The sequence below is a fragment of the Pongo pygmaeus genome, chromosome 13 (genome assembly GCF_028885625.2).
Source record: "Pongo pygmaeus isolate AG05252 chromosome 13, NHGRI_mPonPyg2-v2.0_pri, whole genome shotgun sequence".
Taxonomy (NCBI): domain Eukaryota; kingdom Metazoa; phylum Chordata; class Mammalia; order Primates; family Hominidae; genus Pongo; species Pongo pygmaeus.
The window spans coordinates 104,896,829-104,922,753 of record NC_072386.2 but is presented as its reverse complement, the minus strand read 5'-3'; the positions used below and the strand labels follow the sequence as shown (position 1 = coordinate 104,922,753).

At 51.5% G+C, this 25,925-nt stretch overlaps 1 protein-coding gene across 10 annotated transcripts in view; it reads left to right on the top strand.

Moving 5' to 3' along the window:
- Positions 1-981: 981 nt before the first annotated feature.
- The window catches only part of AKNA (AT-hook transcription factor), a 63,034-nt gene continuing 38,090 nt past the window's right edge, over positions 982-25,925 (top strand). For 2 of the 10 annotated variants that reach the window (XM_054500716.2, XM_054500715.2), the window contains exons 1-3: positions 20,481-20,558; positions 22,312-23,378; positions 25,628-25,702. In XM_054500716.2, the coding sequence (XP_054356691.2) occupies positions 20,492-20,558; positions 22,312-23,378; positions 25,628-25,702 (1,209 nt within the window). In that variant the 5' untranslated portion in view covers positions 20,481-20,491. Of the gene's footprint in view, positions 1,095-1,526; positions 1,647-2,697; positions 2,806-5,121; positions 5,181-11,499; positions 11,694-18,390; positions 18,778-20,480; positions 20,559-20,742; positions 20,925-22,311; positions 23,379-25,627; positions 25,703-25,925 lie in introns of those variants that run through there. The other 8 variants (XM_063649844.1, XM_054500712.2, XM_063649843.1 and 5 more) reach the window with 8 other exon arrangements.

The window sequence follows — 25,925 nt, the reverse complement described above, 5'->3', positions numbered from 1 at the left end:
GTTTATTTATTTACTCTCAACAACTGCATAAGATGTGGGTATGAATCCCATTTGCCTGAGGCTCACTGGCAGCAAGTGGCAGAGCTGGGGCAAAGAGCCCAGGTGAGTTGGACACCGTGCATCCTTCAAGGTGTGTGTGTGGTGGACAAGGTATGATGTCTGTGCTGCACTCACAGCGGGACCTTGGAAAAGTTCTTGTCCGTCTTCGGGCTGGGTTTCCATGCTTGCCTGATGGGGGGTTGGACAAGAATATACTTGGGGGGGTGATAATACCTACCTACCTCATAGGAGACGACTGAACAGCAGAAGAGCTTCCAACAGGTCTGACCCATAATTAGTGATGAAGAAAAGTTTATTATTACTGTTACTAAGCAGGCCATTTCAGCCATGGAAGTTTGTGATTTCCTCCTCACTGTGGCTCTGTGCGATCTTTTTTTTTCTTTCTTTCTTTTTTTTGATGGAGCCTTGCTCTGTCGCCCAGGCTGGAGTGCAGTGACGCAATCTTGGCTCACTGCAACCTCCGCCTCCCAAGTTCAAGCGATTCTCGTGCCTCAGCCTCCCAAGTAGCTGGGATTCCAGATATGCGCCACCACGCCCAGCTAATTTTTGTATTTTTAGTAGAGACTGGTGGGGGTGGGGGGGGGGGGCGGTCACCAAGTTGGCCAGGCTAGTCTCGAACTCCTGACCTCAGGTGATCGATCTGCCCGGCCTCCCAAAGTGCTGGAATTACAGGCGTGAGCCACTCTGTGCGATCTTGCATAAATGCCTTACCCTCCGCAGACCGGGCCTCGATCTCCGGGTCTGCGGTGGGGCTGATTGCAGTAGGGACAGGCAGCCTCCCAGGTCTGAGATTTTCATACTGCAGCAGGGTTTGCGCTCCCTCTGTCCGAGTCCCTGGGGGCGGGCCGTGGCGGCGGCCTTTCGGTGATTGGTGCGCTCCCCGAGGCCCCGCCCCCCCGGGCCGCACCCCCGCTGTCGCGGGCGGGCCTCAAGGATTATGCAAAGGAGCCATCGCCCCGCCCCGCGCCCGGATTGGAGGCCTTTGTTTGCCGCTCAACTCCAGGAAACCACAAGCGCTCGGCGGCCGCCAGCAGGTGAGACGCGGGGAGGGGCTCGCGGGGCGTCCGGGGTGGTCCCTGCCCCTCGCTGGGACTCAGTTTCTCCGTCGGGAGAATGGGGAGGGAGAGTGGACAGCGCCGGTGGGCTCCGTTCCACTGGGACGGCGCTGCTTTCGGTCTTTTCCACGTGGAAACCCCAAGCGCACGGGGAAGGAGACGCATCACCGCCCCGGGAATGGGAGGGAGCCCTGGACGGGCGATATGGGCCCCAGTCCAAACCCTGCCGGCCGCGGGGTTCCACAGTCTCCACCCTCCGGCCTCAGTCTCCACCTCTGCACAGTGGGGGCGTTGGCTTTTTCTCTTTCCAGCTGGGGCTGGTGGCAGGGAGGGGAGGGGTCCCGGGGGAGCTCGGAGGTGGGCCTTGGCGGGGCCTCGGGCTGTGTTTGGGCTGGAGGCGTGGCCCGGGTTGCTGTGGTTATTGGAGAGGTGAGGCTTTCCGTCTGGGATTTGTGTGAGATTCGTTCACCCAGCAACAATCCGCGCAGCCTGGCGGCCCTCGGAGCCGCGCGCCCTTCCCGGACGCCTAACGCAAGTTTCTTTTCCTCTTTTTGTCAGTGGGGGAAGGTAGAGCAAGGGCCAGTGTCGGGTAGGCAGCCCTGACAATGGTAGGAACTGAACGGGCAGCAAAAATAAGTCCAGTTCCCTCTTGGTACACCTGCGGAGGAGAATGAGGTCCAGAGAGGGGGCGCGACTGGCCCAAGGGTGCACAGCAGGGAGGCGCAGAGCTGGGCCCTCCCCAGTGTGATGGGGCTGGCACAGGCAGAATCAGAGTCTGCTTGCTCCGTGACCTTAGACGACACTTCCAAAGCTCCTTTCCCTGGCTTTTGTTGAAAGAAATGACGGATTGGAGTCCATCATTACCTATGTTTAAAGACCTACTTCTGAGATAGTCGGAAGGGAAAATTGCTGATAACAAACCTGGGCTATGTTGGAGCAGAGAGAAGCTGAGATAGGCTGCAGTGAAAAGAGACATTGTTCCTGTCCTCTAGAACAGAAGGAGAAGAAATGGGCTGGAACTGAAGCATGAAAGACTAAAGTTAGATACATACAGGGACTTCCCAAACGACTTTTCCAAGCGCCTCCTCTGGAATTGGTGGGTTTTATTTGGGGACTCTTTTGTTAATAAAACAATGGCTGCCCATCTGTTAGAGGGGGCCTAAATCTGGTTTACTTACTAACAGGGGAGTGGAACCTATGGTGTTTTGGGACTCGGGGTTTATTCCTAGGGGCAGTCGTCTCACAGTTCTTCTGTAGGAGGGAGACGATGCCCACGTGGGGCCCTTGCCTCCTAAAGTCCAGCCGGTTTGCATTTAAAACATGTGATTGGGGCTGTTTCTTGCAAGGGGATTTCATCAGCTCCCACCGTCCTGCAGACTCTGCCAGAGGCGCTAGGATAGGGGTTTCCAGAGAGACCGGGAATGGTCCCAGCTACAGGGCCGTCATGCTGAGAGGGTGTTTTGGAAATTGGTGCACAACATGGACACTTCAGTTTCCCCCCGTGGGGGCGTGGAGAAGGAAGAGTATTTTTAAAGCATTCACATCCCCAGTCGAATTCCTGGTCCTTTTTATGTTTCCTCAGTCCTGGAAGGTGGGAATGATCTGGAGACCAGGAGTAAGAAGACCTGGGTTTAGATCCCCAGCGTGGATTCAGTTCTGAGTGCCTCAGTTTTCCCTTCCACAAAATGAGGTTGGTAATGCCCACTTTACCACCATTTTTTTCTTTTCTTTTTTTTTTGAGATGGAGTCTAGCTCTTTCTCCAGGCTGGAGTGCAGTGGCGCGATCTCGGCTCACGGGAACATCTGCTGCCCGGGTTCAAGCGATTCTCCTGCCTCAGCCTCCTGAGTAGCTGGGATCACAGGCGTGTGCCACTACACCTGGCTAATTTTTGTATTTTTAGTAGAGACGGGGTTTCACCATGTTGGCCGGGATGGTCTCGATTTCCTGACCTCGTGATCCTCCCGCCTCGGCCTCCCGAAGTGCTGGGATTACAGGCGTGAGCCACCGCGCCCATCTACTTTACCACCATTTTAAGGCTTGAGTGAGGTGGCATCATAAAAAACTTTTGCTCAGTCCACATTCTAAATAAATGAGGAAACTGAGGCTCAAAGGAAGGAATAATGACAACAATAATACCATTGGTATTATTAGCTAATATCATAGCTAATATTTATTGAGTGCTATATTCTAGCCACTGTGCCAGGGGTTTTTACTACAAGAAGTGAGGTTTGGGAGGGCAGGAGCTCTTATCTGTTTTGTCACCATTGTTATTCCCTAGTGCCTACCTAGTACAGAGCCCTACATAGAGTAGGTGCTCAAAACATTGTTGTTGATCATCTAGATTATATCAGTTACGTGATGTTGTCGAAGTGGGTGTTATTGTTGTCCCTCTTGTACAGATAGAAAGCCTGAGGTTCAGAGAGGTTAAGCCACTTGACGAGAGTCACACAGCTTCTCACTGGTGTTAGCGCATCCTTACTTTGGGGCGTGCAGGGTGTGCTGGTGTCAGCTCAGGAGAGTGGATTGTGCCCATCTGTTCCCAGTGCTGCATTGAGTGATATCAATAGCTTGAAACTGACATGGCCATTTTCAGTAAGGGTATTTAACACCATCAAAATTAGTAACCACCACAAATCAGGGCTTTTTCTTACTTTTTTTTTTTTTTAAGAGAGCTGCAGGTGAAGGGTGTTGGGGGATGGAAGGACAGCCTTGCTTCTTCTTGGCAGCCTGGAGTTGGAGGCTTTTTGGCAGAGCCCAGTGGAGCCGGGCCAGAAGGCCTGCCCCCCACTGCAGCTCCCCTAAAGTATGGGATTTGGGAAGAAAACCTTTATGAGATGGCTTTTGTAGTGTACGGTGTGAGTTATGCAGTGCAGCAGCCCCTGACTTGGGAACAGGTTGGTATGAGCCTGAATTCCAGGCCAAAATGTCTGGCCTTTAACCTGAAAGTGACAAGAGCCACGGATGGTCGTTAAGCAGCGGAAAAACCTGACAGGATGGTGCCCTAAGAAGATTTGTCATTGTGCCAAGGGATTGGGGGGTAAGTCAGGGTGGGTGATAGGGAAGAGGCGCTGCAGTTGGCCAGGGGAGCCAGGAGGAGGCTAACAGAAGCTCCTCATTTTCTGAGTGTGTCCTGCGTACAAACACATTATCTTGTTACTTTACACGTGCATTCCTGAGGGAAGGAGAAGCCTCTGTCTGTAGATGAGGGTATCAGAGAAGTTCTGAAACAAAACAGCAAAGGGCTGATCTACCAGAGTTGACCCAGGCTTCCTGCCCCCAAAGTCTCACATTCTCACTCCTCCGTCCCTCCTGCACCCCAGCTTGCTGTTCCATCTTGGCTCTGGGCTTCCTTGCCAAATGTCAGGCGAACTCCAGCTCCATTGCCAAGTGAGACCTTCTGCGCCCAGTGCCGCTCCCACAGCAGCCCCTAGGTCCTTGCCAGCATTCTCCCCCCAGCACCCCACTGCCAGCTCAGCTTTTTCTAGAGAAGGAGCCTGGGATCAGGGCCAGAGTGGGATGTCCAGCTGTCAGTCTCCTCGGGGTCTTGGGACCACAGCCAAGGACCAGGACTGAGGAGGGGAGGTCTCAGGGTCTAAGAGGCACACTCAGTCCCCAACTAAGGATTCATCTGGAGGATAATGCTTTATTTGTGGGTACAGACCCAACTGTGCCTTAATGTGCTGTGTGACTTTGGGCAAATTGTGTAACGTCCCTGAGCCTTTCTTCATCTGTTAAATGCCTAATTATTTATGAGGATCCAATCCAGCAACACATGCCATGCCTCCAAATGCAAAAAGTGGCTGAGGCTGGGTGCTGATTGCATCCCTTCCTTTTAGTGATTTTCATGTGTTCCCACATGTTGCATAATGACTGTATTGCAGCAAACAACATACTGTATTAGAGTTTAAACAGAGGAGGAGAAGGTGTGGGGGTTACAGAATGTTATAGGATGTCAGAGCTGTAAAGGGCCTCAAAGAGCCCAATGATACATTTCACCTTTCACAGGAGGGGAAACTGAAGACGGAGGTGCCCAAGGTCAGAAGGAAGCACCACACAGATGTGAGGTGGTATTCGTTTGTTTTGTTTTTAAGAATAGTACATGTTCATTTCATTCTTATTTTTAAAGCAACTGTTACTTTTGAAAAATACCCAAAAGGAAAAATGGTAAACTTGCCTATCAAAAAAACTTGCCTATAATTCTACTACCTAGTGATAATTATTGTAAACTTTTTTTTTTAATTGAGACAGTTTCACTGTCATCGCCTAGGCTGGAGTGCGGTGGCACGATCTTGGCTGACTGCAACCTCTGCCTCCCAGGTTCAGGCGATTCTCCTGCCTCAAGTCTCCCAAGTAGCTGGGATTACAGGTGCACGTCACCACACCCAGCTAATTTTTGTATTTTTAGTAGAGACGGGGTTTCGCCATGTTGGCCAGGCTGGTCTCGAACTCCTGACCTCAGGTGATCCTCCCGCCTCAGCCTCCCAAAATGCTGGGATTACAGGTGTGAGCCACGGCGCATGGCCTGTTGTAAACATTTTAAAGCATGTCCTTCTCTTTCTTTTGCTTTCTCTCCCTTTCTTTTTTCCTATCCTGTTTCCTTCCTTTCCTCCTCCTCCTCTTCCTCCATATTTTACTTTTTTTTTTTTTTTTTTAAATGGACTCAAACTAGATATACATTATTTTATAACTGGCTGGTCCACTTAACAAAATTTTTACATTATTTTATATTCTTCAATAGCATGACTGCTAACCGCTGCTAATATTATTCCTTTGAGTGGAACTATCACAATTTCTTTCAATGATCACCTGTTACTGGACACTGCGATTGTTTCCAACCATTTTACCTATTGCAAGTTTCAGTTGCAAAGTGATTAAGATTACACTGTTCGGGGCCGGGCGCGGTGCCTCATGCCTGTAATCCCAGCACTTTGGGAAGCCGAGGCGGGCGGATCATGAGGTCAGGAGATGGAGACCATCCTGGCTAACACGGTGAAACCCAGTCTCTACTAAAAATACAAAAAAAAAAAAAAAAAAAAATTAGCTGGGCATGGTGGCGGGCGCCTGTAATCGCAGCTACTCGGGAGGCTGAGGTAGGAGAATGGTGTGAACCCGGGAGGCAGAGTTTGCAGTGAGCCGAGATCGCACCACTGCCCTCCAGCCTAGGCAACGGAGCGAGACTCCATCTCAAAAAAAAAAAAAAAAAAAAAAAAAGATTATAGTGTCCAGATTCAAACAGCTTGGTTCAAACCAGCTTCCTCACCTATAAAATAAAATGGGCATCATAATTTTTCCCTCCTTGGATTAGTATGAGGATTAAATGATGAGATCTGAATCCATGGAAAGGCTTTTATAAGATATTTGACACATAATAGGTGTTCAGTATAGTTTTGCTGTCAGCAGGCCCTTCCTGGTACATGCACGGTTTTTTTGTTTGACTCTTTGAAAAGAGCATGAATTTGAATTTATGTATGTGTTTTCCTCAATATGGCCACACCCTCCTCATAACCCATATCTCAGTTGGCTGAGAAGGGCCTGTTTGCTCTGCTCCCTAACTACTCAGAGTGGGGACGGAGTTTCTAGCTGGGTCAGTGAGCCCCGGAACTGGTTTAAGGGTCACAGGGAAATGTCAGCACCTCCCTCCACTTGGGAAAACTGCCTCTCCCTTTTTGTGTCCAGGACTCATCGCTAGACCTGGGGTTGATATTGTGGAAGCTGCGGATGAGGAAATTAAACTCAGTCCTGCAGGGAGCAGGTCGTAGGGCGTTTCACGGAAAAGGCAAGGCCATTTATTTGTGAACAGTCACTCTGTGCCAGCTGGGCACTGGGGCCAAGAACTTTAGGCACATAGTCTCATCGGTCATCCCAAGAACCCTGTAAAATAATTATTGGTCCATGTTACAGATGTGGAATCTGGGATTCAGAGAGGTTAAGCAGCTTGCCCAAGGCCACACAGCTTCCAAGGGAGAACATGGAGCTCTCTGTTTGCCCACAAAGCCCATGTGCCTTAACACCTGTGCCCTGCAGCCTCCTGTCAGCATGGCATTTCTGCCTGGGTGGGCAAATGGAATAAAGAATCCAGGAGGTTTAGCATTAGAAGATAATCTCTGATAACCTCAGAGACAATCTCATTAAGCTCCAGGTTCCAAAGCTCAGAGAAAGGAAGGTGCTTGTTCCTGGTCACTCAGGCTAGAACTTGGGTCTCTACTTCCCTAGCCAGGCTTCATCATTTCTTCTTGGTTCACTCTGGAAATCCTCACCTGCCTCCTCTTTCCCTCAGACTCCCTGTGGATTTTTTTTTTTTTTTTTTTTTTTTTGACAAGCGTCTTACTCTGTTGCCCAGGCTGGAGCGCAGTGACATGATCTCGGTTCACTGCAACCTCCGCCTCCCAGGTTCAAGTGATTCTTGTGCCTCAGGCTGGTGGGAAGGGCTGGCAGGGTTCTGCAGACACAGCCATGCACACGCCTATTGCTGGTAAAAGGGTGAAAGTCATCAAGCCCTGGCAGTAGGAGTCAGAGGTTTTTTTTTTTATTGTTTTTGTTTTTTGTTTTTTGTTTTTTTTTTTGAGACGGAGTCTTGCTGTGTCACCCAGGCTGGAGTGCAATGGTGCAATCTCGACTCACTGCAACCTCCGCCTCCCAGGTTCAAGTGATTCTCCTGCCTCAGCCTCCCAAGTAGCTGGGATTATAGGCACCTGCCACCACGCCTGGCTAATTTTTGTATTTTTAGTAGAGATAGGGTTTCACCATGTTGCCCAGGCTGGTCTCGAACTCCTGACCTCAGGTGATCCGCCCACCTCAGCCTCCCAAAGTGCTGGGATTACAGGCGTGAGCCACCGCGCCCGGCCAGGAGTCAGAGGTTTTTGTTATTGTTTCTTTTCTGGGTGACCAGGAACCAATCTCTTCTCTTCTCTGGGCCTCAGTGTCCTCACCTATACAATGGAATAATACTCGTGATCTCCCCACTTTGACGTTCTGTTCTTGAGCATCTAGTGCCATAAAGGAGAAAAAAGCATTTTGGGAAACCAGAAGGCTCTGTGTGGAACCAGGGCCTCACTATAAAATTGAAACCTTGGCTTTGTGAGTTGCAATTAGTTGGTAATAAGCTCCACTCTCGATTTTATTGTGCACAGGTATTAATTATCTCTGCGGGCTGCAATGCTGTGAGCACCAAGCTTGTTTATTAGAAGCCAGGTCTTTGTGTGTTTGAAACTCTACTGCAGCTCATCAGCTTTGTGACCTTGGGCAAGCTGCTTGGGCTCTAGGGGCCTCTGTTTACCCAACTGTGAAATGGGGTTGTCACATCAGCCTCATTGGGTTGTTATGAGGGCTATGAGTCAGGCTTGGGCAAGTAGCTAGGTTGAGTGGATCATCCAGGATATATTTATTGTATTTCTATTGTATATCGGGGCCTGTGTGCTGGGTCCTGGGGATATGATGATGAGAGCCTCACAGAGCTCCCAACTGAGTCAAGAGACAGATGTTAATCAAATAATCATATATGAAATATAGTTCCAAATGGGGAGTCCCCAAGGAGGGCAAGCTGGAGCTGACATCTGGAGGTTGCCTAGAAGTTAACAGGGAAAAGAAGTGGGACTGGGTGAGGGGAGGAGCAGGGCACATCTGTCCCAGGAAGAGCAAGGAGGCCTGTGTGGCAGGAGCACGCTGAGCAAGGGCAGAGAGGGTGGCGGGAGAAGAGGCTGCAGCAGCGGCCAGCCTATGGAGTTTCATCTTCTTTCTCAGAGCCATGGTAGCTAGCTGTGCGTCTGAAGCATGGAAGGGTCTTGTTTGGAACTTCTATCTTGGAAGATTGCATCGGTGCAGGGTGGGGAACAGATTAGTGGACCCTAGAGCTTTCCAGGCAAGGCCGATCCAGTGACCCACGTGGGGATGCAGAAACAGGGACAGATTCTGGTGAAATTTAGGAAATGAAATCACTGGGAGTTGATGATGGATCGGTTACGGGATATAAGGGAAAGGGAAGTGTACAGGGTCACAGTTGATTCTCAGTATGTACCTGGGTGAAAGATGGGCCAAACTAAGGAGGGGTGGGTTTGGAGGGTGCCAACACTAGGAGCTCAGTCTTAGACATGCTGCTTTGGTTTGGTAGAATTTGGCCTGTGGGTGGGGACAGAGATCTAAGAGGGGGCGGTGCATGAGCAAAGGCAGGGAGGAGGGTTGGTCGTGCTTGGGGGTGCAAGGAAATGGAACAGACTGCGCTGCAGGCGGTTCTCCTTGGTGTTAGGTGGCTGCCCCTAAGATGGGTTTGGGATTATCCAGGGGCCACAGGCTATGCCCAGCAATGGCAGCCACCTGGCATTGATAGCAGTGCTGCCTGGGTTAATGACCAGGGAGGGAGGGTGAGTGAGTGACAGGGTGTCAGGGGAGCCCGCCCCTTGCACAATGGCACACGTGGCCTCCAGAGCTGGTAGGGAGGGGCCTCATTAGGGTTTGGCTCTGCTCCATGTGGGGCTGGGGGCTACAAGGAGAGCCCTGCCACCCAGATGCTGGGTAAAAGGCAGGGAAGGGGATAGAGGGGTGCGCGATTACCAGGATGAGGGCTCCTGGTTCTATCCCTGGCTACGCCAGATATTCACAAGCTGACCTTGGGAACGTCCACTCATTAATTAATTCATTCATTCATTCACGGAACGCATTCATCAGCCATAAACAGTGTGCCAGGCTTCAGGAAAGGTATTAAGATCTAGCCTTTAGAGGAGACCAGAGACTTATACCTAAGTAGCAGCAATAGTTGTAGTAGCAATAATAAAATAGCTCAATACATGACTGTGTTCTGGCTCCCCTGCTCTACCCTTGGTAGGCATCACCTCATTGAATCTTTATAGCAACCCCTGTGGGGTGGCTACTCTTCTTATCCCTGTTTTACAGATGAAGAAACTGAGGCTTAGAGAGGTGAGGCTTCAAAGGTCAGAGCCAGCAGGAGATGGGGCTGGGATTTGAACCCAGGTCCGCAGTGACTGAGATTTTTTTTTCTCTCCTACATGGGTGGTTCCCATATCTGGCTGCTTATCAGAATTACCTGGAGGGCTTTTTGGACAATACAGAGGCCTGGTTTTTTTCCTCTTTCTTTTTGTTTCCTGACTCAGAGTCTCTGGGTCCTGGGTGGGGCCAGTGTTGGGAGCCTCTTGTGCTCCTGTACCCCCTCTTCTGTGAAGCTCCTGCCTCTCCCGCTTGACTCGCTCTGCCCCGGGTACACAGGCCTTGCTGTTCTCAGGGAAAGGCCGCTGGCTCCCCCACCTTGGCCTTTCCACTTGCCCTTCCAGAACACTCTGCCCCAGCCCTTCTTGTGGCTTGCTCTTGCCCCCCTCTTCCTTCCAGGGCCTTATTTGAATGTCACCTCCTCATAGAGACCTTCCGGACCATCCCATAACCCTTCTCCTCCAACCCATTACTCTTGACCCCATGGGTTCTCTACCAGGGCCAGTCACCTGGGACACTTAAAATCTCTGATGCCCAGAGACTGACGCTGTTGGCCTGGGGTGAGCCCCAGGCTTCAGTGCCACCTGGCCTGGGACACGGATCGTCACCCAGTCTCATTGTTCACCGCTCTCCTTGAAATTATACATGTGCTTGCTTATTGCCCATGTCTCTGCTAGAGTGGAGAGCAGGGGACTGGCCTGTCTTGGGCCCTGCCATATTCCCAGGTGCTTTAAAAGCACCTGCCACACACCTTTAAAAGCACCTGCCACACAGTAGGAGCTCAGTGAGTACCTATGAATGAAGGAGTGGGATGGTGGGGCTTGAGAAAAGACAGCTTGACTGATCATCGGGATCGATCTGTTCCCAACATCTGGTGAACCCTTGGGTTCTTACAACAGGGAAAGTTTACCTGATCTGCCAGGTTCACACCTCCATGCTGCCCCGAACATCTCACTCTGGCTGCGGGATCACCTTGGGGTGAGGACAGTGGGTTGAGATTGCAGGAATCACCACCGTCTCCCTGAGATTCAGGTTGCACATTGGCACAGTCAGAGCTGGAAGGGCAGGAGTGGTGTTGAGTCTGAGCTCTCACCGTGCAGATGGGCCCTGAGACCTAGTGAGGGAAGGAGCCTCGGCTAAGGTCAGGCCGTGGTTGAAGAGGGCCTAGAGGGTAGGAGCTACAGCATGCTGTGTGACCTTGGCCAAGCCTCTGACCTTCTCTGTGCTTTAGTCTCCCCATCTGTACCTACAGGGCCTGGGCTGAGATGATCCCAAGCCCAGGATGTCAGGAGTTTTTTCCCTGAGTCCTTTCCTGGGCAGCGCTGACTGCGGAGGGCTTGCAAGGGGTTAAGCTCCTCCAGCTCTTGCTCTGCACGCAGACAAACCCCCTCCTTCTGACAAACACTTGTAGGAAATCAGGCTGGGCGCTTCCTGCCGAGGCGAGGCGGCCTCAGCTGCGGCAGGGGCGGGGAGAGGTGGGGAGCGATGCTGGTCTGTGAGCAGCAGCTTGGGCTGGCAGAACGGCCTGGAGGCGGGCCAGGGCGCAATGGAGACAGGGGGCTCCCTGGGTTTGGAACAAAGACTTCACAGGCAGGTCCCCTGAAACTGGGTCGGCAGGACGGTGGTGGAGCCCGAGAGAGGTAAGGGATCGGAACGGAGGAGGGCCCGGGAGGCCGCCTTCCTTCTGGACGGGCCAGTCACAGACTCTCCGGGACAGTCCAGGCAGCCGGACCAGCCCAGCCAGGAAGTTGCAGCTGCTGGAGCTGCATCGCTTTTCTCTTGGCTCAGGGCAGCCCGGCCTCCAGGGCAAGGGTGGATTTAAGGAGGATTTCGTCAAGCCTCAGGATGCTAGATTCCAGTCCCAGCTCTGATTCTGATCTCTTGTGAACTTGGATAGGCGGGTCCATCTCTCTGCCTGGGGTGTCGTCGTCTGCACCTGGAGAGTTAGTGTCCTTGGTTGCTAAGGGGTCTCAGAGACGATGCAGGGATGGGGAGCAGGCCAGGAGGCAGCAACGGTGCCAGGGGGTGGTCCCCATCGAAGGAATGGCCCCTTATGCCAGCTGCGTTAGGGCAAGGAGAGGAGCCAAGGACAGTCCGAGGACCAGCAGACCCAGCTCAGCTCTTGAGGATGGCAAGACCAGAGCTGGCAACAGCCAGGGCACCGTTTCTCTTTCTCCTCAGCCTCTGCTGCTGGAGCTGGCTGGGGGCAGGGAGGACACAGAGGGGGAGTGGCTGGTGCTTCCTTGTGGGACTAGAGTCCACACAGCTGTTGGGAACCCCTTGAGAACAGCAAGTCAGTGCCCTGCCAGCCGGTGGGTGGGGGGGATGGTTGAGCCTTTTTAGAAGGTCTGGTTACTGATTTGGGGGGTGGTCTTCCTTTCCCATCTCCCTGACACATCTGACAGCCTTGGTTTCAGAGTTGCGGCACCCCAGCTTTGAATCCTCTGTCTACACTTCCTGGCTGTGAGGTCTTGTGAGAGCAGGCCATGTCTCTGTGCCTCAGTTTCCTCATCTGGGAGGTGTCAGGGTGTGGGTGGGGGTAGAAGCAGGGGGGCACCCTGGACAGCCCTGGCTGGATGGGAAGGGGCTGCAGAGGGCACGGGGAGGCAGTATGGGCTGCGTGGCTGTGCTGGCAAAGGAGACCCTGGGAGTCTGGGCAGTTCTGAGGGATTGAGCCATAAAGGGAAGGGTCTCTCCCCGGCTGTAGAATGACTGAGCGGGCGGAGAAGCCCTGTGTGGATGGTGGGGAAGAAGAGTCCATCCCACCCAGGAACTGAAGATAGACACCTCAGGGGTCTGTTAGAGCCTTGAGAGAGCAGGGGCAGCGGCGGCTTGGGTGTAAGAAGGAGATGTACAGAAGGAGGGTGCAGTGGCTGCTACTTCCTTGTGGGGCCAGTTTCTCCAGGGATGGCGGGGACCCTGAACTCAGCTACTCAGGAGGCCGAGATGGGAGGATCGCTTGAGCCCAAGTGGTCAAGGCTACAGTGAGCTCTGATCGCCACTGTACTCCAGCCTGGGTAACAGTGAGACCCTGTCTCAATAAAATAAAATACAGTTGATCCTTGAATAATACAGGGGTTAGGAGTGCCTCATACAGTCAAAAATCTGCTTATAACTTTTAACTCCCCCAAAACTTTATCAATAGCCTGCTGTTGACTGGAAGCTTTGCTGATAACATAAACAGTTGATTAATGCATATTTTCTGTGTTATATGTATTATGTACTGTTTTCTGTGTTATATGTATTATGTACAGCCCTCCCCAGCTCACACGGCTGGAGTCTTCACCAAACCCCACTCACTGCCTTTTAGGAGCAGCCCTGCTGCCCTAACGAGGGCTGGCTGGAACAACTCTGCCTTTATCTGGCATTCGGGGACCCCTGCCCATAGCTCTCCTTCAAGGTCAGGCCATACTTTCAGAACTCCGTGCCTTTTCCTATGCTGTTCCTGCTGCCTGGAATGCCCTTCCCAATCTTCTCCCCCAAATCCTCACTGTTTCTCAAGCCCACCTTAAAACTTCCTTTGGTAACACTTCTGTATTGTACTACCCCCCACCGTTTAAAATCTTGGAACACTTTTACTCTTTTCTATATTCTTTGCATCTTATGTAGCGCCTGGTATATAGTAGGAAGTCATAGTGCTTTTTTAAAAAGTTAATTTGCGTCCACTGGGTGCTCAGTATGTATTTTTGTACTTTGAAATGTGACCTCAGGGAGGAGGAGAGAGGTTAACAGTTCTGAGGCTGTTGCCCTTAGAAGCTGAGTCAATCAGGGACTTCAAAGCTCGTTGAGTCCCATCCCCTGCCTCCCAACCCACCCTAGCAGGGTGATATCCCCTTGCGATATCACGAGCAGGTGGTACTTTCTCTACTTTACAGTGAGGAAAATGCAAGCCCAGCTATACACAGTGAGTAACAGCAGCCAGGACTAGCACCTGTCTCCTGATGCCCAGCCTGCTTCTCTATCACAGCATCGTCCCAGCCTGAGGTTGGCAGGTAGTTGGCACTAATGTGTGTTTGTTGACTGACTAGCTGACTGGCCAGTTCTGGGGCTTTGTGGTGAGGAGGGCCATGGCTCACATGGAAGACAGAGGCCTGGCTCAGGAAAGGCTCACTGGTTTAGGCGCCTGGGGGCAAGTGCGAAACTCTAGCCAGTCACTGCAGCCGCCTCTGACGTGCACCTTCCCCTGGTTACAGTGAGATTTCTGCCACGACTGAGTCATCCCAGAAGACAGGATGTTCCTCTTTGTGCACCCAAAGGCTTCTGTGATTGGGCAGGCTGCTCTGTGGCAGAGCTAGAAAAAAAGCCCTTTAAAAAGTCAAAAAACCACATGCCTCCCCCGGCCCCTTCCTCAGCAGAGGCTTCAGAGCCAGAAAAGCAACAGCTAAATTGTAGCCTCTCCTCCACCTGCCATAACAGCAGGAGTGAGGAGGCCTAGTGAACTTCAAAGGGCAGGAGGCCCTGGTTTAAAATGCAGATTACTGGGCCCTATCCCAGGGCCACTGTGTCAGGCTCTCTGCAGGTTGTTTCAGGAAACTGCATGCTTAGAGGATTCTTAAGCACACTGAAGGTTAAGATCCCTGGCAGGGATTTCCAAGAAGGGTACAGGCCCTGCAGAAGGTATGAGAAGCAAGGATTAGAGCTTCTATTTAAAATATAGTTGACCAGCTGGGTGGGTGACTCATGTCTCTAATCCCAGCACATAGGGAGGCCGAGGCAAGAGGATCACTTGAGCCCAGGAGTTCAAAACCAGCCTGGGCAACACGGCAAAACCCCATCTCTACAAAAAAAATTTTAAAAATTAGCCAGGCATGGTGGCACGTACCTGTGGTCTTAGCTACTCAGGAGGCTGAGGTGGGAGGATCGCTTGAGCCCAGGTGGTCAAGGCTACAGTGAGCTCTGATCGCCACTGTACTCCAGCCTGGGTAACAGTGAGACCCTGTCTCAATAAAGTAAAATACAGTTGATCCTTGAACAACACAGGGGTTAGGAGTGCCTCATACAGTCAAAAATCTGCTTATAACTTTTAACTCCCCCAAAACTTTATCAATAGCCTGCTGTTGACTGGAAGCTTTGCCGATAACATAAACAGTTGATTAATGCATATTTTCTGTGTTATATGTATTATGTACTGTTTTCTTACAATAAAGTAAGCCAGAGAAAAGAAAATGTTATTAAGGAAATCATAAGGAAGAGAAAATCTACTTACTTTCATTAGCTGGAAGTGGATCATCATAAAGGCCTACATCCTTGTCATCTTCACACTGAGGAGGAGGAGTTAAGGGGGAGATTGATCTACTGTCTTAGGGGTGGCAGAGGCAGAAGAAAATTCACATATAAGTAGACCTGTGCGGTTCAAACTGTGTCATTAAGGGTCACCTGTATATATTTTCTTTTTCCTTTTTCTTTTTAGTAGAGACAGGCTTTTGCCATGTTGCCCAAGCTGGTCTCAAACTCCTAAGCTCAAGTGATCTGCCCACCTCGGCCTCCCAAAGTGCTGGGATTACAGGTGTGAGCCACTGTGCCTGGCCAATTTTCGATTGCATCTTTTTAGAAAATCACTTTTGAAAATACTCTTTCCAATACATGTAATATATTAGCGTGATGTGTTCGAGCAAATATATTTTTACCGATGGGTTGTATGATTAAAAAAATATTGGGGGACCACTAGGCCAAAATTTACAGTTGCAAATCTTGCTGTGGCAGGAAGTAGCTGGGTGATCTTAGCCAAGTTCTACCCTCATGTTTGTAGGGAGGGCAGATTGAGAGCTTAAAAGTAAAGCTTCTAGCCAGGCTGGGGCCGAGTGGGCTCTTCACATGTGGCGGGGACTCTGGGGCTGGAGGACAATACACAGGGTGATCTGGAGGAAATTGTGGGGCTCTGCATTTGGGGGTAGAGAGGAAGACTGGGCGGGGACAGAGGATAGAAGCCCCGAACACCCATCCACAGAGCAGGAGTCGCAGCCAAGGAGGGAAGAATGATATTCCCTGCACCTCCCTCCTCCAGCCCTTGAGAAGTCAGCCTTTCCCGGGCTGCACTGTTCCCTGGGGAACTTTGTGTCCAAAAATAGTTGCCTGCTGACTTTTCTCAGCCACACAAATCAAGCAGGATCCAAGTGTTTGTGAGGATAAAGGGACAAACACAGACCTTCTGTCCTGGGAGGCCTGGAGTCATACTGCCTTCGATACAGCATGCAGGGCAGAAAGCCCAGACTGTGGGCCAGGAGGCTGACTTTCGCCCCTGCCTTGTCCTGACCCCTGAGTGGCTCTGGGCAAGGCCTCTCCCCTCTCTGGACCCCATTTTCCCCATCTGTGGAAGAAGGCCTTTGTGAGCCGCCCTGGGGACCGCTGCGCTGATGGGCTGCAGTTCTCTGAACCCTCCATGGCAGGGAGCTCCCTGGGGGATCGTGCCCACTCTGGGTCAGCTTTGCACTTCCTGGGCCTGGCTCAGTGCTGGCATAGAGGAAGCGCTTAGGGAAATAGCAGGAGCATGGGAAGCAAGAGGCAAAAGAAGACGAGAGGGAGAAGGAAAGAGGGAAAGAAGGAGAGGGTTGAGGGAAGGCAGCGGAGGAGCCCTTCTCTGGCTACCCTGTTCCTGCAGCAGCCGCCTGATGGGTCCCCGTGTGGCCAGCCTCCCTGGTTCATTCTCCCAGAGCAGCCCAAGGGGGAACTTTTAAACCACACCTCTGATGGGCTTTCCCTGTGTTCAGTACCCCAACCATCAGCGGTGAAACCACTCCCAGGTCCAGGAAAGCCCCTGGTAGGCTTGCTCCCCGCCCTCAGGTCGCCTCACTCCTCACTCGGAAGGCTTTTTCTTTAAATTGAGGTGAAATTCACATAACATAAAACTAACCATTTTTAGGTGAACAGTTCAATGACATTTAGTATATTCACAGTGTTGTGTAACTGCCACCTCCATCTACCTGCAAAACATTTTCATCACTTCAGAAGGAAATCCCATACCTAGCAAGCAGTTAGTGCCCGCTCTCCTCTCCCCCAGCCCCTGGCAAATACCAGTCTGCTTTCACTCTCCAAGGAGTTACCTTGCCTGGATATTTCCTATCCATAGGATCACACTATATGTGGCCTTTGTGTCTCTCATCTTTCACTTAGCATAATGTTTTTGAGGTTCATCTATAAACTTCATGCCTTTTTGTTTGAGCACCTGTTTTTCAATTTTGTTGGGTACTGGAATGCTACCTTTTTTTTTTTCCTTTTGAGACAGGGTCTCACTTTGTTGCCCAGGCTGGAGTGCAGTGGCGCTGTCATGGCTCACTGCAGCCTCAACTTCCCGGGCTCAAGTGATCCTCCCACCTCGGCCTCTCGAGTAGCTGGGACTACAGGTGTGCACAATCACACCTGGCTAATTTTTCGTAGAGATGAGGTTTTGCCACGTTGCCCAGGCTGGTCTCGAACTCCTAGACTCAAGTGATCCGCTCGCCTCAGCCTCCCAAAGTGCTGGGATTATAGGCGTGAGCCATCCTACGTGGCCTGGAATGCTTTATTCATCATCCTCCCCCACCTCTCACTCGGGCTTACCCGAGTGAGGTCAGAGAAGGTTCTCAGAGGAACTGGCTTCTAAACTGGGATCACCAGACTTCCCTGGCCTGTGTCAGGGCAGCCCCCGTGCCTCCTCCAGCACATCTCACCTGGATTTGTAGTTGCCTGGTGATCGTCTGCTTCCTCCTGGGCCATCAGTTCTCCTGTGAGCAGGGCCTGTGCCCCACGCCCACAGGAAGAGCCAGTACTCAGTAACACTAGCTAGCATGCATTCAACACCTGTTGGTTGGTGCACTGGCCACTGGGCTCCTCATCCTGGGTCTCATCTAGTTTATAAAACCCTGGAGGGGGCCGGGCACGGTGGCTCATGTCTGTAATCCCAGCACTTTGGGAGGCCAAGGTGGGTGGATCACGAGGTCAGGAGTTCGAGACCAGCCTGGCCAATATGGTGAAACTAAAAAATACAAAAATTAGCCGGGTGTGGTGGCGTGCACCTGTAGTCCCAGCTACTCAGGAGGCTGAGGCAGGAGAATTGCTTGAACCCGGGAGACGGAGGTTGCAGTGAGCCGAGATCGTGCCACTGCACTCCAGCCTGGGCAACAGAGTGAGACTCTGTCTCAAAAAAGAAAAAAACCCTGGAGAGAGAGAGGAATTATTATCCCAGCTTTATTGATGAAGAAAATGAAGGCAGAGTGACTTGCCCAAGGTGACACAGCTTCGGGAGGACGCAGCCAGGAGTTGAACTGGGGCTAATTCCAGAGTTCCTGCTAGTAACTTCTTGTTCCGAATAAAAGGGGATCAGGATTAATTAATGTTATCTCTTGAATGTGTCCCTGACAGGGCACAGGCAGGATGGCCGATGCTGACAGGAACCAGCGGTGACTCTGGGTCCCCTGGCAGCAGCTCTGTCTCCTGAAGATGAAGTGGCCCAGGTGAAGCCCAGGCCAGCCCCAATGGCCAGCTCGGAGACCGAGATCCGCTGGGCTGAGCCTGGCCTGGGGAAGGGCCCCCGGCGGCGGCGCTGGGCGTGGGCCAAGGACAAGAGGGATGTGGATAGAAGTAGTTCACAAAGCTGGGAAGAAGAGAGACTCTTTCCCAATGCCACCAGCCCTGAGCTCCTGGAGGACTTCCGCCTGGCCCAGCAGCGCCTGCCGCCCCTGGAGTGGGACCTGCACCCGCAGCCCGATGGGCATCAGGATTCTGAGTCAGGAGAGACTTCGGGAGAAGGTGAGACTGACACCCCTCCCCCCTACAGTGGTGTCCCGTCCCCAAAACATCACACGTTCTCTTTTTTTTTTTGAGACAGAGTCTTGCTCCATCGCCAGGCTGGAGTGCAGTGGCATGATCTCAGGCTCACTACAACCTCCGCCTCCTGGGTTCAAGCAATTCTGCCTCAGCCTCCCGAGTACCTGGGATTACAGGCATGCGCCACCATGCCTGGTTTTTTTTTTTTTTTTTTGGTAGAGACGGGGGTTTCACCATGTTGGCCAGGATGGTCTCAATCTGTTGACCTCGTGATCTACCCGCCTTGGCCTCCCAAAGCGCTGGGATTAGAGGCATGAGCCACCGTGCCCAGCCATCACACATTCTAGCAGGGAGGAAGGGAGTGGACACTGCTTCAACATTTTCAATTAAATTCTACAAAGTCTATAATTTAAAATTTTTAAAGATTTAAATTGTATACATAATACCATTCATTGCAGAACAACTGGAAAGTATAAGCACAAAATTAGGTAAAATTTAAAATTACTCATTGTCCCACTCCATCCCCTGATAACCACTGTTTTCCATATGTATAGATATGCAAATGTAATGTGAATATGAAACAGTATTCTACATACTTCCTTGTAACCTGCTTTTTGGTTAACATAATAGATGTGAACATTTTCATAGTTCATCAAATCCTCTCCCACAAGTGATTCCTAGACTTCCATGGATAGTCCATGGTTAATTGGCCAGTCTCCTACTGCTGGGCATTTTAGTAGTTTCTAGATTTTGCTGTTATAAATAATGCAGTGATGAATGTCATTAATATATCTTTGCACACTTGATTTGATCATATCTTTGGTAATTTGAATTACTTAGTCCTGGGGTTATGTCCATTTTTGATTTTTTTTTTTTTTTTTTTTTTTTTTTTTTTTTTTAGTGAGGCCGAGTCTTGCTGTGTTGCCCAGGCTGGAGTGTAGTGGCATGATCATGGCTCACTGCAGCCTCGATCTCTCTGGCTCAATCAATCCGCAGAACTCAGCCTCCCGAGGAGCTGGGACTACAGGTGCATGCCACCACACCCAGCTAATTTTTGTATTTTTTGTAGAGACAGGGTCTCACAGTGTTGCCCAGGCTGGTCTCAAACTCCTGGCCTGAAGTGAGCCTCTCACCTTGGCCTCCCAAAATGCTGGGATTACAGATGTGAGCCGTCATGCCTGGACATTTTTAAGGTTTTTTAAAATCCCAATTAGCAATGGGAATGTTGGCATTTCTTGTTTTCTACAATAGCTGTGTTCTGGTTGCATCCAGACCAACTTAGACTAAATTCCTAGCTTTGCTTAGCAAGTTCCTTCTGCCTGAATCTTGCTTTTTCCATCTATAAAATGAGAGGAATCATATCGTGGAGAGTAGTAAGAGCTGGATATGTGGTAGCTATTGCACTTAGATTATGAACGAGATGCCCCTGTTTTAGGGTCCTGTGACTCCCCAGGCTGGTGTGGTTGGTAGAGAAGCCTCCTCTGGTAGTGGGTTGTGCCATTACTCGAAGTTTCACACACCTGATCTGCTCAAAGTGGGCACTGCCCACTGCTGCCCACCGAGGAGCCATTTCTGAGCTCTCTCTCCAGCAGGGGATGGTGACTGAGATGCACTGGGTCGAGGCATCTCTTCCTGGGGTCACATGGTAACCCCCTGCTATGATGTAACAGCTGCTGCCTTGTCCTGTGCCTTTACTATGTGCCAGGCACAGGGCTGGGCAGGGTCTGGCCCTCTCTTGTTCCCTCCTCACCACCCTCTGTCAGGTAGGAGGAACTATCCTCAAGTTTGACTATGGATTGCCAGAGAGGTCAGCAGCTTGCCTGTGGCCCCAGTGAGGGGTGATAGGAGCCAGGATTGAACCCAGGGCTCCCTAGCTCCAAAGCTCAGGCCCCTTCAGCCCTAGTACGTGACCCCTAGTGGTGGAAGCAAACTCACCTGCATGGCTGGGGCCTGGGTCCTAGGTCCAGGGAACCACTGGGTGATCTTTGGCAACTTACGTAACCTCCCTGGGCTTCAAGTATGCTGCTGTAAACAAGAGTAACTTGCTGAAGGACATGTTAAGTGGTTAAGAGACATAGAGACGTCAAGGGTAGGGGAAAGAGCATGGAGGAGCAGAGAGTGAGACAAAGGTGCATCTGCCTGAACAGAGAGTCTATGCCTGGTGGTACCCAAACTATGTCTCATGAAACTTTGGACCTATCCCTGAGGTCAACACGGGGTCTAGAGCAGAGTGGGTGCTCCATAAACAATGACTGCATGGATGGTGGTTAGATGCATGGATGAGTGGATGGGTGGGTGATGAATGGGTGCATGGGTGGGTAGATGGATGGATGTTGGGAGGAAGGATGGCAGGATAGATGGGTGGGTAAATGGATAAATATTTCTTGAGTACCCACTATGTAATAATTATAATAACTGTCTATTTCCTGGGGGCTTTATATACCTTATCTTCCTCTCTCCCTCCTTCCTTCCCTCTCTTCCTCACTCACCTCCCGTTTCTCCTTCCTTCTGTTCAGTCAACAAATAGTGTCAGGTACCAGCACTGCAAATACAATCGTGAACAAAACAGAGAGCATCCTTGGCTTCATAGAGCTTGCAGTGTAGTGGGCGAGACAAATGTCAATGAAACAACCGCACAAATAAATGGAAAACTGCTGCTATGATAAGTGTTACAAAGTAGAGGGAGCCAGTCCTATGAGGGCCTGTAAAAGGGAGAACTTGACCTAGTCAGGGAGATCGAAGTCTTCCTTGAGGAGGCAGAGGTTGAGCGAACGCCTGAAGGACAGATAGAAGTTAACTAGGCCAAGGAGGGGAGAGACTCCCTCGGCCGAAGGATGCGCACATGCGTAGCCCCCATGGTGGGAGGAGCGTTGTGTGCACATAGCAGGAGCAGGGGGAGCTTGAGGGGCCATGGAGAGAGATGGATCAGGAGAGCTAATGGGGCCGGGGTGGCAGTGACCTTAGGACCATAGCGATGGTTTTGCTTTTCTTCCACAGGAAGACATGGATGAGTTTTCAGATGTGGAATGTGGGTGAGGATGGAGGAGATGGTTAGGTGGCTACTGACTGCAGTTAGCCAGACAAGAGAGGATGGGACGCGAGCTAAGGTAGTGATGGTAGACTTCAGAGCAGCAGATGAGTTTGCAATCTTTATAGGAGGTCCCATTGGACAGGACCAAGTGACAGATTGGATTCAGGGGGTTAGAGGGAGAGAGATGGCAAAGATGCCTCCCAGGCTTCTGGCCTGTATGCCTAGAGGGGATGGTGTTGCCATCTGCTGAGATGGGAGACACTGGAGGGACCATCCACTGGGTTTGGGTTTGAGTTTGAAGGACCTCTGAGATAACCAGATCAGGTATCAGACAAGCCCTTGGCTAAGTCTACCACCACCTTGGGATTCTTTCCATCCCCACGTGATGAGGAAATGGAAGCCAGAGAGTTGAAGTGACTTAGGGTAAGTTACAAGGTGGGTGCAGACCTGGTATAGGCTAAGAAGTGAATGGCCTGTCTTTCCAGAGGCTGAAGCAGAGGATGTGGACAGCCCAGCAAGTTCCCACGAGCCTCTCGCCTGGCTCCCCCAGCAGGGCCGTCAGCTGGACATGACTGAAGAGGAGCCAGATGGGACCCTCGGAAGTCTGGTGGTTGAGGAGGCTGGAGAGAGCTCCCCAAGGTTGGGGTATGAGGCTGGTCTCAGCTTGGAGGGCCATGGAAACACCAGCCCTGTGGCTCTTGGGCATGGTCAGGCCAGGGGCTGGGTGGCTTCTGGCGAACAAGCCACTGGGGACAAACTTTCTGAACATTCCGAGGTCAACCCATCCATTGAACTCAGCCCAGTAAGGTCCTGGAGCAGTGGGACGGTGAGTCTCGACCACCCTAGTGACAGCCTTGATTCTACCTGGGAAGGAGAGACCGATGGCCCCCAGCCCACTGCCCTGGCAGAAACCTTGCCAGAGGGCCCCAGCCACCACCTCCTAAACCCAGATGACAGAACTGGAGGCAGCGTTGCTCGGGCAACCCCCATGGAATTCCAGGACTCGTCAGCTCCCCCAGCCCAGAGTCCGCAGCGTGCCACAGATAGATGGAGGAGAGAAACAACCAGATTCTCCTGCCCTCAGCCCGAGGAACACATCTGGAAGCAGACAAAGACATCAGCTAAGCCACTCCCTTCCCGATTCATTGGCTCCATCAGCCCCCTGAATCCCCAGCCCAGGCCAACCCAGCAAGGCAGGCCGCTGACCAGACAGGGAGCCACTCTGGCTGGCCGCTCCTCTTCCAATGCCCCCAAGTATGGCCGGGGGCAGTTGAACTACCCACTCCCTGATTTCTCCAAGGTAGGGCCCCGGGTGAGATTCCCCAAAGATGAGAGCTACCGTCCCCCCAAGTCCAGAAGCCACAACAGGAAGCCTCAGGCCCCTGCCAGGCCCCTCATCTTCAAGTCACCGGCTGAGATTGTGCAGGAGGTGCTGTTGAGCAGTGGAGAAGCAGCCCTGGCAAAGGACACGCCTCCTGCCCACCCCATCACCAGGGTACCCCAAGAATTTCAGACGCCTGAGCAAGCCACTGAGCTGGTCCATCAGCTCCAGGTTAGTGGGACTCATGGCTGTGGATGTGTCACCAAGGCCCCTGTTGGCTTGGAGTGGAGGCTAATTGGGGGGGGAGGCTTGGAGTAGAGGCTGGCTGGGGTGGAGAGGCCTGGGATAGAGCCTGGCTGGGGTGGGAAGCCCTAGGATGGAGGCCGGTGGGGTGGGGAGGCCTGGGGTAGGGAGCCCTGGGGTAGAGCCTGGTGGGGTGGGGAGGCCTGGGGTGGAGGCTGGCTGGGGTAGGAAGCCCTGGGATGGAGGCTGGGGGGGCGGGGAGGCCTGGGGTGGAGGCTGGCTGGGGTGGGGAGCCCTGGGATAGAGGCTGGTGGGGTGGGGAGGCCTGGGGTAGAGGCTGGCTTGGGTGGGAAGCCCTGGGGTAGAGGCTGGCTGGGGTGGGGAGGCCTGAGGTGGAGGCTGGCTGGGGTGGGAAGCCCTGGGGTAGAGGCTGGCTGGGGTAGGGAGGCCTGGGGTTTGGGCCAGGAACTCCCTGCTGTTGGAGGGAGGGTGTGCCTGGATCCCTGAGATACACCCAAGCCCTTTGCTCAAAAAGACCAGTGATTGTACTCGTGTTTCAAGGATGATCTGTTTGCTTCTTTTCAACTTCTGCTATGAAAAAATGAAAACATATACAAGAGAGAAAATCGTAGAATACACTCCCATGTACCTACCCCCCGCATCCACAATTAGCAGCTCCCGAAAACCTTTCTCACCTGTGGCCTTACCTCTCCCCTATTCACCCCCACTAGATTATTTTGAAGCAAAATTTCAGGCATCCAATCTTTTTATCTAAATATATGTTAGTGTGTATATATCTAAAGATAAAGACCTTATTTTAAACATAACCACATACCATGGTCACCTAAATGTTAACACCTGGTCCTTAAATATGAACAAATATCACACCCGCATTCAGATCTCTCTGTGTCTCATAAATGGCTTATTCGTTCCCATTCATGGGCCTCAGGATCCAAACATGGCTTGTATATTGCATTTGGTGCCTTTCAAGTCTCTCCTCTCCCTTTTTCTTTTTCTTTCTTTCTTTCTTGCATTTATTTTTTCAGATCTCTTTTACTCTCTTAGTCTGTCCTCCTCGTTACTTCTGCCGTGCAATTCATTTGTTGCGGAAATCAGTCTGTCCTGCAGTCATCCACAGTCTGGGCTTTGCCGATGTGCTGTGGTCTCTCTTCAGGCATCCCATTGTCCTCTTTTTCTTGAATATTGGTAGGTTTCGAGCTAGAGGCTTTGGTGGTCTGGAGGAGAAACGTGACTATTTCCCCTCCAGACCACGAGCTCCACGGGCATGGGGAGTTTTGGCAAGAGCTCATGATAAGTGGCCTGTGTGCCTCCTTCAGCAAGCACAGGATGCCTGCTGCTCTCGTTTGTGATTTTGACAGCCTCTGATGGTCATTCTCTTGGGCTAGTCTTTCATTTGAGGTGACAAAGTGGTAGTATGCTAATGATCTCACTCCTGCATTAATTGCTGGAAATATGCTAAAAAGTAAAAGTGTCCCTCATCAACTACTTGATTACCGAGTTCTTGTTCGTATGGGAAAGGACAGCGAGATGCTCCTTTCTGTCCTTTTACTGTTACCGTTACTGACCCATAATGGTACTTAGTTACTTAGTTACCGACCCGTTTTCAGAAGGAGCCAGTTCCTCACATCCTTCAAAGGTGACATGCTTTTCCTTTTTTCCTGCAATGACTTGTTTTTATAAAGCTCTTTGGGCTTGTTTAAGATAAGTGACTCTGAGTAGGTGGAACAGTGATTTTAAGTCTTCTATTTTTCTGCCATAGGACTCTTGGGTGATTCATTCAATTAGCCATTGAAAATCAAGTACTTCTTAAGCACATGCCGCTTAAACACCGAAGTGCAGCAGGGGGAAAGACAGATATGGGCCTCACCCCACAGAGCCAACCGGTGGGCAGGGCATTTGGATAAATACAATAGTGGCAGCCATCTGTGATGTGGGTTATGTATTAAGGTAAACCAGCCAGAGTCCCTCAGTCTAGAACCGTTGTCACGAGGGTAAAAGAGTTGTCCCACTGCCCTCTCATGCTCCAGAACTTGAATGTGGTTGGTCTGTGTTGCACACAGGCCTGAAGATTGCTCAGCTCGGATCCCACCATTGAATGCTTTCCTCTCAGGAACCCAGAAGCCCTTATGGAGGGGGGTTTGCTCTCAGGGTCTCCCAGCAAGAAGGGGTGCATTGTGTGCCTGCACATGTGACCATGTTGCTCCCCCTTTCTGCAGGAAGACTACCACAGGCTCCTCACCAAGTATGCTGAGGCCGAGAACACCATCGACCAGCTACGCCTCGGGGCCAAGGTACCAGGCCGGGATGGGGTGGAGGCGTGGGCCCAAGTCCCTGAGGAGGTGACACTTTTCCATAGTCCTAGAGAAAGGCCGCTGCCTCCTCCATCTACTGAGGCCCTGGAGATAGTGGAATGCCAGATTTCTTCTACCCCAAGGTCCCTCTGTGACCTTGGGCAGTGACCTTGCCCTCCCTGGGCTCTTTTTTTTTTTTTTTTTGAGTCAGGGTCTTGCTCTG